Source organism: Aythya ferina (assembly GCF_964211825.1).
Source record: "Aythya ferina genome assembly, chromosome: 14".
Taxonomy (NCBI): domain Eukaryota; kingdom Metazoa; phylum Chordata; class Aves; order Anseriformes; family Anatidae; genus Aythya; species Aythya ferina.
This window is the reverse complement of record NC_140312.1, coordinates 19,039,939-19,051,599: the sequence shown is the minus strand read 5'-3', so window position 1 is coordinate 19,051,599 and position 11,661 is coordinate 19,039,939. Positions and strand designations below refer to the sequence as shown.

General features: G+C 43.7%; 1 protein-coding gene across 1 annotated transcript; it reads left to right on the top strand.

Moving 5' to 3' along the window:
• Positions 1-110: 110 nt before the first annotated feature.
• Positions 111-3,886, top strand: PTTG1 (PTTG1 regulator of sister chromatid separation, securin). Its single transcript, XM_084535385.1, has 6 exons — positions 111-276; positions 1,333-1,435; positions 1,717-1,895; positions 2,318-2,411; positions 3,221-3,370; positions 3,730-3,886. The coding sequence occupies exons 2-6, from the start codon at positions 1,354-1,356 to the stop codon at positions 3,801-3,803; spliced, it is 579 nt and encodes a 192-aa protein (XP_084391511.1). The 5' UTR covers positions 111-276; positions 1,333-1,353; the 3' UTR covers positions 3,804-3,886.
• Positions 3,887-11,661: the final 7,775 nt, after the last annotated feature.

Sequence of the window (11,661 nt, the reverse complement as noted above, 5' to 3'; positions counted from 1 at the left end):
CACCGCGGCTCCTCCTCAAGCCCCGCCCCTTGAAGGCCCCGCCCCCCGCGGCGGCCTCACGCCGGTACCGCAGCAAAGCCGCGGCGTCGGGGGCGGGGCCGCTCCTGCCCGGTTCTGCCCCGCCCACTAGCGCTGCTGAGCCAATCGAGTGCCTGAGCGTTGGTCAAAGCAGCCAATGGGAGAGGGGGGGGCGATTTAAGAGCTGGCAGCGGGAGGGCGGTGCCTTAGGGCTCGTGCCGCTGCTGGAGGTGACGGTTGAGCTGCTGTTCGCCCCAGGTTGGCGGGGCCGTGGCGGGGCCGTGGCGGGGCCGTGGCGGGGCCGTGGCGGGGCCGTGGCGGGGCCGTGGCGGGGCCGTGGCGGGGCCGTGGCGGGGCCGTGGCGGGGCCGTGGCGGGGCCGTGGCGGGGCCGTGGCGGGGCCGTGGCGGGGCCGTGGCGGGGCCGTGGCGGGGCCGTGGCGGGGCCGTGGCGGGGCCGTGGCGGGGCCGTGGCGGGGCCGTGGCGGGGCCGTGGCGGGGCCGTGGCGGGGCCGTGGCGGGGCCGTGGCGGGGCCGTGGCGGGGCCGTGGCGGGGCCGTGGCGGGGCCGTGGCGGGGCCGTGGCGGGGCCGTGGCGGGGCCGTGGCGGGGCCGTGGCGGGGCCGTGGCGGGGCCGTGGCGGGGCCGTGGCGGGGCCGTGGCGGGGCCGTGGCGGGGCCGTGGCGGGGCCGTGGCGGGGCCGTGGCGGGGCCGTGGCGGGGCCGTGGCGGGGCCGTGGCGGGGCCGTGGCGGGGCCGTGGCGGGGCCGTGGCGGGGCCGTGGCGGGGCCGTGGCGGGGCCGTGGCGCTCCCCCACGGGCAGGGTCACCTTCTACCAGCTCGGGTTGCTCAGGGCCCCATCCAGCCTGGCTTTGAGCACCTCCAGGGATGGGCCACCAGCAGCTGCTCTGGGCAGCCCGTGCCAGGGCCTCGCTGCCCTCATGGTGTTGCTTTCCTTTGTGGAGTAAGCAGCAATAAACACCATAGAAAAGTGATGCAGTGACCCGAAGATACTGGGCCTTGCTGTGTAAGATTGCTAGGGAAACCTTGCAACTTTCTCAAATCCCTGTGCCCTCCTAGGGGGCTGTGAGCTTGCCATGTGTGTGGATACCTTCAGATATAAGCCTGTAGTCAAGCTATTATGACTTGAAGCATGTTCTCCACTCAGAAACCTAAGTACTATCTATGACAAAAGCCAGATGACTTTCACATCTTCCACTTCTCTGAACCAGCTCTGCCTGTAGTGCTGTTTAAAAACTGTGCTGTGCTGAAATAAATGATAAGAACTGACTTCTTCTTTTTCTCTATATCTTTCTAGAGTGGTCTCACCAGCCTGAAGATGACAACTCTCATCTTCTTAGATAAGGAGAATGGTGAAGTTGGTGCTGCTAAGAATCAATTAAGACACCCTTCAGGATCATGTGCGTATATGCCCTGCTAAGGTAGTGGGGAACAGAGTAAGGTGCATGAATTGTTTCATTATTCACCAATTTGAACAGACAGCAAAATTGCTGAATTAGATACAAAAATAAAGCTAAGCTTATCAATTGTTATGAAAGTGAAAATCACTTCTCTTTCACAGAGAGGGCTTATGCTTCTGAATTATAAGTAGAGAATGACAATTCGCTTTCTTATGTGCACCCAATGAGGCAGGCTTTAGGGTTGACATGGTGCTAAAGCTTGTTCTTTTCTTCCCCTCCAGCAAAAGTCTTTTCTGAAAGAGCTCAAGTCACTACACCGCTTCCTAAAAAAGCAATTAAAGCATCTCCAGCCTCATCACGCTCTGTCAGAAAGGCTCTTGGAGATGTGAATAGGACTGTAGGAGTCACAAACAAGAAAGAGCAGATGAGACAGGAAAATCAGCCTTGCACTGCAAAGAAAGTAAGTACAACTGCCTTTCCACCAAGGGTGGATGGGAGGGAAGGAAAGGGTGTAAGGCTTACCTACATAGATACAAGGCATGCAACAGCTTTGTGAATATATAAAGGTAAAGAAGTGGCTCTAGAGAAAATATTGGTTGAGTTACTGTATTGTTCATGTTCTGGTTAGCAGGGCTTTAATATAATGAGCATAAATGTTGTACAGCAGGGATTTGTTGCCAGTGCATAAAGTACAGTTAGAAAAGCTAAGCAGCATAAGGGCAAATGCTTCAGCTACCTTGCATTGAAGGTGTTAAAATTTAGATGTAACTGAGGACTGTATGGCAGTGTTCTTGTCTTCTCTGTGCTGGGCAGCTTTATGGACAAAAAGGATACTACATTTAAAAAACAGATTAGCTCAAGTAATGTCTTTCTCTTGTTAAGGTTGCTGAAAAGGCTGCTGGATTAGAGAGCCAGGATGTGGTAGTTGAAGAACTCTTCCCTGAAATAGAAAACATGTTTTTCTATGATCCTGGAGGTAAGAGTTCTTTGTAATTATTAGAACGAAGAATCAGGCTTTAAGTGTTGACATTGTTGTAAGACTGACCAAGTTGCAGTGGTAAACAACCTGATGTGCTTCTCCAGAGTCCATTCTTAAGCATAAGGGCATTCACGATTTTTTGAAGCACCACCTCATTTGTGTTTGAATGTTTTAACTGCAATACTTGTGCTCCAAACATATAGTCTCCATGTCTGTTATAGTGGCAGGAAGCTAGTTCCAAATAACCAAGTTATAGTTCTTAATTCATTAAATGGCATCTAGCAGGCAACCATATAAATAAAGGGCTACTTGAATGTGGACTTCTCCTAAGAGTGTGCCAAGACAGTATTCTGTAACAGAAGAGAAATCCCTACTCTGTGGGATGAAATAGTTGAAACTTCTAAAACCGTTCTTCATCTCTGTGATGAGGAGAGTTGTCTCAGTTCTTCACAATGTGCCTTCAAACAGTCCAGGTTATGTTGAAGTAAATGTGCAAAAGCTATTGTACTGAAGACTATAATTTTAGTGTTGGTTTAAACATGTGCTGTTTGATGTAGTTCACAGTGTAGTGATTGAAAAGAAATTCCTAAAAGCTCCTGCTTTACACTAGCAGTTACATACACTTTAAGTGTTAGCATAAAAGATTTTATGGGCAGCTAAGGGGTGGCTGCAAATAAGCACCCTGTAAGATGTAACTAACAGACTGAGTTGTTTTGGAACTACTTTCACTTCATTTAATCTAGAATGACTGCAGCTTCCCATGCTACTGTACACTGTTACTATACTACTGTGTCTTTCCCAAATAGACTTTGAGAATTTTGATCTTCCTGAAGAGGACAGAATAAGCAATATCAACCTGTGTGGTGTTCCTCTTGAGATATTTACAAGCACTGCTGAAAAACCACTGAACATGTTTCTTTCACCTGTGAAGACTGAAGAGATGTCATGGGAGTCTAGTAAGTGGAAAACTAGTATGAGTTTCAGTGCATACAGTGCTCATTAGTGGTCTGGGAGGGAAGGTTGCAAGAGTGAACTCATTGCTGTCATAAGCACCAGGATAGGACACTTATATCAAGCAACTCTTGGTATACAGCCAAGCTGAATGTAACTGGTCAACTCCACTAACTGGTCTCAAAGCCATATTGCTGTGTAGCTTTCTGCAGTGTGTTGCTAAATGACTAGTTAGGGTGAATTGTCCAACAGTATTTCCCATAGTCATTCAAGTGGTTTATGCGAACTCACTAGGAGCTAGCTTATATGAGACTAAAATTCTGGGCTTCTTGAGAAACTGATTTGCTCTATTTCTAACTTTCAGACTTCCTACAATCAACTGCTGACTTCATTTCTACACTGGATGAGATCATTGATACGCTATCTATGAAACTATGAGCTTCAAAAGCATATTCCGAAGTTTCTGTTGAGTGCTATACTCTTAATTAAACTTTTAATAAAGGCTAGTTTAATGTGCGTAATACGGGACTTCTCTCTTTCCAGTAGAGCTAATATACCAAGGGCATAAGATGCAAGTAGTAAAATACTGCTTTGAAAACAAGGCTATCTGACAAGCTATTAAAGCTGCACAAATCAAATCATTTTTGATATAATGCAAATTACTATTGCTAGTACTGATCTGGCACTTCACTTCTTGAACATGTTTGCTCTTCTTCTCAGTGGTTGTCTTAGACACATTAGTGGTTGGCATCTTAGATCCTTATGCAGATGTGTACTTAGACTTCCACTTAGTCTTCTAATTGTCACTACGTTATGTGGCTTTCACTGTTGGTATTGTCTATGCTCTGTGAGGCAAGGACGGAAGAACCCTCATCCTTCATGTCACAAGTGCAAATTCAGTAGTTTATTCTTTCACACTTGTAATGGTCTCAGTTCCTTTTCATAATGGTGCAAGACAAGTCAGCTATGGAGGTGATATGATGTATAGTTGGCTGCTATCCAGCACTGGATAAGACTTGGTTTGAGGTGACTTTACTTCATTAAGGTTGCAATAGGCTACTCCATCTTAGTGCAAGTTTTATGAAGCTTGTACAGGTGATTCCTGATATTCTATAAACAGCTGCTTGAAGTTCAGCCAGTCTTTGGGAATTTGTTACTAGACAATTCCCAACCTTTAATCTGGTAGGCATAGAAATTTGCTATTTCTTCTGCTATTTTTTTCCATTTTCATTTCATTTGCTATTCTTTCTCTAGATTCAAACCAAGGGCAAGAAATTTTTAAAAAATCAGAAGGATATCTAACAAAAAAAGGACATTATTAAAGGCAATTCTGTACAGAGACTTCAGGTTTCTGCAGATCCTTTCTTGAGTGATAAGAAGCATTAAAATTAGCTGATTTTTTTAAAAAAATCTGATTTTTTAAAAATTTCTTGCCCTTGGTTTGAATCTAGAGAAAGAATAGCAAATGAAATTGGCTGAGATCAAAGTTTGGGTATGTTCTGCTAGCCATGGGTGTTGAGACCCAACTATAAAGTTAGGGTTAACAATTAAAGTGAGGAAACAACTTTAACTTCCTGTACCTACCAGCTCAAATGAGCTGAGAGTTCAAGCCTAACTTTACATAAAAGTTCCTGTAACTAAGGCACTGAAACTGACTACACAGTGCCATCGTGTGGCCTCTTATGCAGCCACACAGGTAAAAATGCTTGTGTGGTATAATGCAAAACACAACATTACAGTATCTTGAACCATATTAGGACAATAAATCAATATAAATGTAGGCTGTAACTGTATGCCACGACACTAGTGCTTTATGGGAAACTTTTCATAGTAACTATAACTTATTTTGGAGGAACTTAGAGTTCAGTGATGAAGCACATAACTCTTCACCTCCTGAAATTGTCTTTTTATGCTATGTTCACAGTATATGCACATGCACACATCCAAATACATTTAGAGCATGATTGTTAGCTGCAAGATTTCATCAGTGTGGATAAGTATTTGTATAATGATCATAAATGATAATTGATTCAGATAAGCCTCCTGATACTGGTAGACTTCAATCCTGAGGCCTCAAAGTTGTTACTCTTGAAACAGTGGAGTGTGTGGGGGAGAAACACTCTGTAGCTGATAACAGGCTCAGGTGAGGATCTCAGTGAAGTAGTGATTTATTTGCGATTGCAATGGTGGGTGCCCACAAGCAGTAGAGTGCCCCTACTAGTTCTAAAACATGGTGTGTATATATACTTCTTGATGACAGGTCCCTCCCCTGTTTCCCCACTGAGTGGGTAATCTGGGTTCACAATCTATCCAATGCTTCACAAACAATGCATGGCCTTCAGTTGCCGGCCTGTTAAATTTCAAATTTCTTTTGACATTTTTGCTGTTTGAAGTGGTAATGTTTCTTCACTTTTCTGACTTAACACTGTGATTTTCACCTAATTGTTCCAAGGAGTCTGATTGTCTGCATTTTACAAGGTCGCCTGCTAAGCTTTCTTATCACTGTAAGCATATAAATACCACATTCCTCTAAACAATGCAACTCTGCAAAAACAACATTTGTATTCCCACATGTGCTCAAAGCATAGTCTGTGTCAAAGCTTTAGGGATATTACTGGCCTGTCTGCATGAGAGTGAATGCTGCTGCCATTTAGAACATAAGGTAACAACACTAGGACAAACTAATAAATTAATGCCAGTGTTATTTTATTTTGCTTAAGAAATGATTAAATCCTTCAAAGTCTAGGAAAAAATAAACAATCCTAGGTTTTGTGTCCTTTTTTCCCCACTCACCTCTCCAGTTTTTAGGGAACATTCCAAAAACTATGAAGGAAAGGCATTTTGGGTATGGAGTGTTATAAATGAAGTCTCAACTCAATCTGAATTTAGTAATATTTATAAAAGAAATATTCATAAAAAGTTTTAAAGGTATAAAAGGCAAGTAAACAGCACTGGCTGTGTGGGGAGTCTACGCTCCACCAACACGCACACATGAACATCAAACATTCTAAACATACAGAACATGGCTTTTACATACTAAACCCAAGTATGCCTATACATACGTACAATCAGGAAAGAAGTTCCATGTCAAGTTCCATGACTTACTAAACTCGAATACGCCTATACATGTGTACAATCAGAAAAGGTAACAAACAATCCTTTAAGTTCCATGACTTAACAGCCTCCATTCTCCATTCCTTTTCTTGATTACAAATAAGTCTCCATTTTCCATTCCTTTTGAACAATATAGTCTCGCTTTAAGTTGTCAAGCAACTCGGTCTTCAGGACGTATGTATCCTGTTCTTCCCAAATCAAAGAAAAGGATATCCATCTCCTTTTCAAGGCCAATAAGGCCTGGGTCAAAAGGCACATTGCAGAGACTGCAAAAGCAGTCTCTGAGGCCTTAAAGAGCCGTGTGGGACCACAGTCAGAAACGTGTGGCTTGCCAGATAGTGAGGGAGCTGCGGGCTCCTTTACTGATCCGACTGCTACGCCATCGCCACGGGCCCCTCTGCTGCCACAGCCATCGAAGGCTTTTGCTGTTACGCCCCCTGTTGCCCTGAATGTGCCTTTTGACCCCTTATTGGCCTTGAAAAGGAGATGGATATGCTGTGATCTGGGTAGTGATTAAGGAGGCATTGGGGAGGCAAGGACTGTATATCTCAAAACAAGACACTGGAACTCATGATAAGGAAGCGGCAGACGGACAGAGAAACAAATGTAAGGACTATAAATCTCAAAACTGAACATTGGAATTCATTATAAAGATACAACAAACGGAAGAATTAGCAACAACTCTTGCAATTAAGAAACCTACCAACTCAGCAGATTCCTGGCCAAAGGTGAAAAGTGCACTGTGAGGAAGACTCGGGGTATTCCTCCCAAAGACCACTACCCACGTCCCAAAGACCCCTGCCCACAATTCTTGGGAGGCTCTACGCAGGCTTAAAGTGCCAAAAGGCTAATTAGCATGAGAAGTGAGGGAAGGTGGGGATAGGTAATGAATATGTATAGGCGCTTGTAGAATATTGATAGATTGATTGTATAAATTCAAGACTGCTTTCTGCTTTGGGTATGCATGATAGGTGGAGAGATCCCCCGTGCATCCAGCGCTGCAATAAAGAATATACCACTTAAAGGAATTTCGGCTTCGATCTTTGAATGAGAACGGGATACATAAGGCCTGAAGACCGAGTTGCTTGACAACTTAAAGCGAGACATATTGTTCATAAGGAATGGAAAATGGAGACTGTAAAGTCATGGAACTTAAAGGATTGTTTGTTACCTTTTCTGATTGTACACATGTATAGGCGTTTTCGAATTTAGTAAGTCATGGAACTTAAAGGATTGTTTGTTCTTTCCTGATTGTACATATGTATAGGCATACTTGGGTTTAGTATGTAAAAGCCATGTTCTATATGTTTAGAATGTTTGATGTTCATGTGTGCATGTTGGTGGAGCGTAGACTCCCCGCACACTCTGCACTGTTTACTTGCCTTTTATACCTTTTAGAAATATTTGTTTTATAAATATTAGAAAATTTAGATTGAGTTGAGACCTCATTTATAACAATGTCATGATGAGTGTAAGTTTGTATTCAGACACACAATGCAAAAATAAGATTTCTTTGTTACCGCTGTAGCTAATTAATGTTTATTACTTAAAAATTGATAAACTTTTTAAAAAATGATTAACTTTTTAAAGTGTTAGTCGTGATCTTGTTCATCTAAAAGATCAAATAGAAATTGTATTGTCCAATACTAGACATGGCAATGACAAAACCTGGAGTTAAGTCTCTAGCAGATGAATTAAGAAGTTGACTTCAATTTTCTTTAGATGCTAAAGTTCAGCACTGAATTTTAGGTGACTGGACTTGTTTTCTACAGTACTGTAACTCCTTCGAGGCTTCTTGTTCTCACAGGGTTCTCTGGCTAATGCAGGTCAAAGCTTTTGTGAAGTTTTGTTTTGTAACCATTTGTCAGAAAGATCTATTTGTGTCACCTGGTTTTTATTTTCCCATTTCATGTACTTTTCAACTCAGTTGGCTGGGGTTAAAGGGAAACGCATGTCCTTGTGACTTGCATGTGAACAAAGCTGTGATGATGCTTGATCACTTTGGACTGAACATCCTGCTTTCAGCGACTCAATGAGATCACAGTTGTGAAAACACAGCCTTTTGTATCTAGAAAATATAAACTTAGCCTCAGCTGCAAAACTTGATTATTAAGCCCATAAAGTGCTGTATTTCTGAGGTGCAGGCAGCCTGACCTCTGGGAATTTTGCACTGCTTTCTATCATTTTAGGTAGGTATAAACACTGACTTCTACTGGTGATATAATTTTTTCCCTAAAGTATTTTACTATATATATATGGTTATATATATATTTATATTTTATGTGTGTGTATATATATATATATATATATATATATATATAAAGTTGGTTATGTTGTAAGGTTTTATTCCTCTGTTGGGGTGTTGTCAGGAATAGATGCAACTCGAGTTCAGAACGGTGTCAAAGCATTACGCTGCGTAACAGAAGGCCTCCTGAAAACTGCTTGTAATGTTCTGGCTTACTTGGTAAGATTTATACTTCCTGCCAGCATTTGAGTTATCTGGGATTTTAAATCCACAACTTGGAAAATGAGTACTTGTTTGGTGAGTTATTCTTAGTTTGAATGATCCTTAGTAGGCCAGTGTAACTGTGTAATGGGATTGGGAAATCTGGACTGTAGCAAAGTACACAGAACAGGTACTTTTCTAGTTGCTATCAGTCTGTCAAGTGTCATCTTTTCAGTATTCTGGTAGTGAGAATCACTTAAAGTTCTCACCTGAATTTCTCCAAGGAGAACTTTGGAGGCTTTCATAAAAATAATCTCTAAGCAGGCTGTGTAAAATTACTTCAGTGCACGTCAGATAATTCATCCTATTTGTAATGTTCTGGCAGCAGGAGGCACCGTGGTAACAGCATGCATTACAGCGTCTCACTCCTGCAACCTGACAGCTCTGGTGTGATGTTTGCCTTTGGTGCATCATGCACAGTACAGGCATCTGTAATGGGTTTCATTGTGCTATTAATGTGAAATGGAGGGTGAGTCAGCACTAAAGAATTCAGTGCGCCTTTACCCTGTGGCTACAGGGAACAGTATATCAGCCAAGGGCATTTTTATCTTCCATTGTTTAAAAAGAACACAAATTAGAAGCCTGGAGGCAATTGGTCTCTTTAGGGCTAGCAAAGCCATGAATCTTGTAACTTTTATTTTTAGTGTAGTTTTAGTGTTAGCAAAATACTGTATAGAAATACAATCTTGTCCCTCTAACTGTCCCCAGAGTGGTACTTGCCGTGAAATGAGAGTCACAGGCACTTGGTGATGCTACATCCCTCATGGTACCATAAGCTCAACTTCTATAAGCTTCAGTAGATCTTAAAACAGCCAACAGAACATCCCAGAAAACACCAATTTCTGACCTGAGCACATTTAAGCTTTTTTATCCTTGTAACATTGAGACGTGTTCTGGCAGCACTGCCCAGTTCAGAAAGCACTTGCTTCAATTTACAGCCCTGGTATTTAGGGGTTGAATGTTTTCCTCAGGAATCCAACTTCTGGAAAAAAAAATCAGACAAATAGCTGATTTGGGGCTGTTTAGACACTTAGGAAAGAACCTGTTACATTCATGCATTTGGTTTGGTGTCAGGAATGTGCATTTGGTTTCAGTTTCATAATTAACCCTGGGCCTCCTTGATGAAAGGTTTTTTTATCTGTACTGTCAGTCTCTTCATGTCAAGAGAGTTTTCCCAACTTGAGACAAGGTCCTGCAGAAGTAAAAGCATGGGTGGGGCAGTCTCTGAAGATAAATTGACCTCATTTCCTCTGCCCAGGAATCCAGAGGTAAATCACCAGCATGATTAAAAAGGACACTTGGGGTGCAGGCTCTGACAGCACTGCAGCCATAGCTGTGTGCTACCTTCATGTGGGTGCTCAGCAGCCCTGTGGGATCTGCTCCAGTGCTTCCTAGAGACCAGATCCTGAGTCTTCTGTTTCTTCTACAGGCTTCTCCGGAGCCTGTACTGTCTGCCCTTTTTATCCCTCAGTGACTGTAAGTGCTGGAGGAGAACACTACTGGCGCCTGCCAGGTCTCTGAAGTGCAACTAAGCAGTACTTGTAGAAACTGCCATTTTCCTCGTGCCTTCACCCTTTAACTGCTGCAGGTTGAAAATAGTCAATTCTCCATTTTGGTACCGTGTGTGTGGTGGGATAGTCGGGCACGTGTGATCTTCATGTTCTGGAGACAAAGCTGGGCATTGCCATGCTGACAGTGACGGGCTGTGCCAGGGCTGGTGTGGGCAACCCCTTGCCCTACCTGAAAGTGGCTGAACTGGGCAGGAGGGACTGGGAGAACTGGGCTGTCCCTGGCACAACTATGAGACATCAGTAACCTGTGCTGGTACGAGAGACAGACCTCAGCCCCTCTGCTTGGGCAGCCCTTGGCTGTGGATGTACTGAGGGCCTTTCTGGAGGAAGGGTGTTTCCCACCAGACCCTGCTTCCTCGAAACGGGGCCTGCTTTGTTGCAGCAATGATCATGAACTTGGTGCTGTGCAAGACCAGTCTTTGCCCATGAATACAGAAACTGATGTGAATTTAAATATGAACATATCTGTATGTACATGTTGCAAAGTACACACTAGCTACAATGCCATGAAGATGTGTGTTGATACAGGAGCCAGGAGCAGGGCATTTGCTGTCTGCAGTGAGGTGCTGAGCCTTGCTATTGGAACAAGTCTCCAGTGAAGGGCAGAACCTGACCTGGGGTTAAACAGGTTAAAAAAAAAAAAAAACAAAACAAAAAACCAGGTAAACAGGTAAAAAAAGTCAGGGCGGAAGCTTTGAAGGACAAGGACAAAAGACTGATAATATGCTGTGGGTTAGTTGAGGATAACACATTCCACCAGAGAGCGAATGTTATCACTGAATATGGAATGAGCTCACAGGATGGCTGTAGAAGGATTTGGAGGCTTCAAGGAGGGGCTTCAGAGCTGATGCTGTGAAAAAACGAGAGGGGTAAGGATGTGGCCGACAGCTCTTGATGGGAAGAGAGGGAGTGAAGGGAGCTCAAGGTCAAAGTCACTGGTAAGCAGAGGCACCCCAGTAACTAAGTAGGGTGGGGGACACAGTAAGGAACTTCATAAATCGTTTGGTAGCTGTTCTTTTTTCAACTTTGGCAAGCTGAGCCACTAGAGGGAGTCTGTGTTGCCAGATGTCAGCAAACGAGGGTTTTAAGTAAACTTTTCATGAAT

Excerpts from the sequence above, each read along its gene's own strand:
- PTTG1 (XM_084535385.1), top strand. The coding sequence starts at position 1,354 with ATGACAACTCTCATCTTCTTAGATAAGGAGAATGGTGAAGTTGGTGCT. Across the intron at positions 2,412-3,220 it reads GTTTTTCTATGATCCTGGAG|ACTTTGAGAATTTTGATCTT; the intron begins GTAAGAGTTCTT and ends TTTCCCAAATAG. Across the intron at positions 3,371-3,729 it reads AGAGATGTCATGGGAGTCTA|ACTTCCTACAATCAACTGCT; the intron begins GTAAGTGGAAAA and ends TCTAACTTTCAG.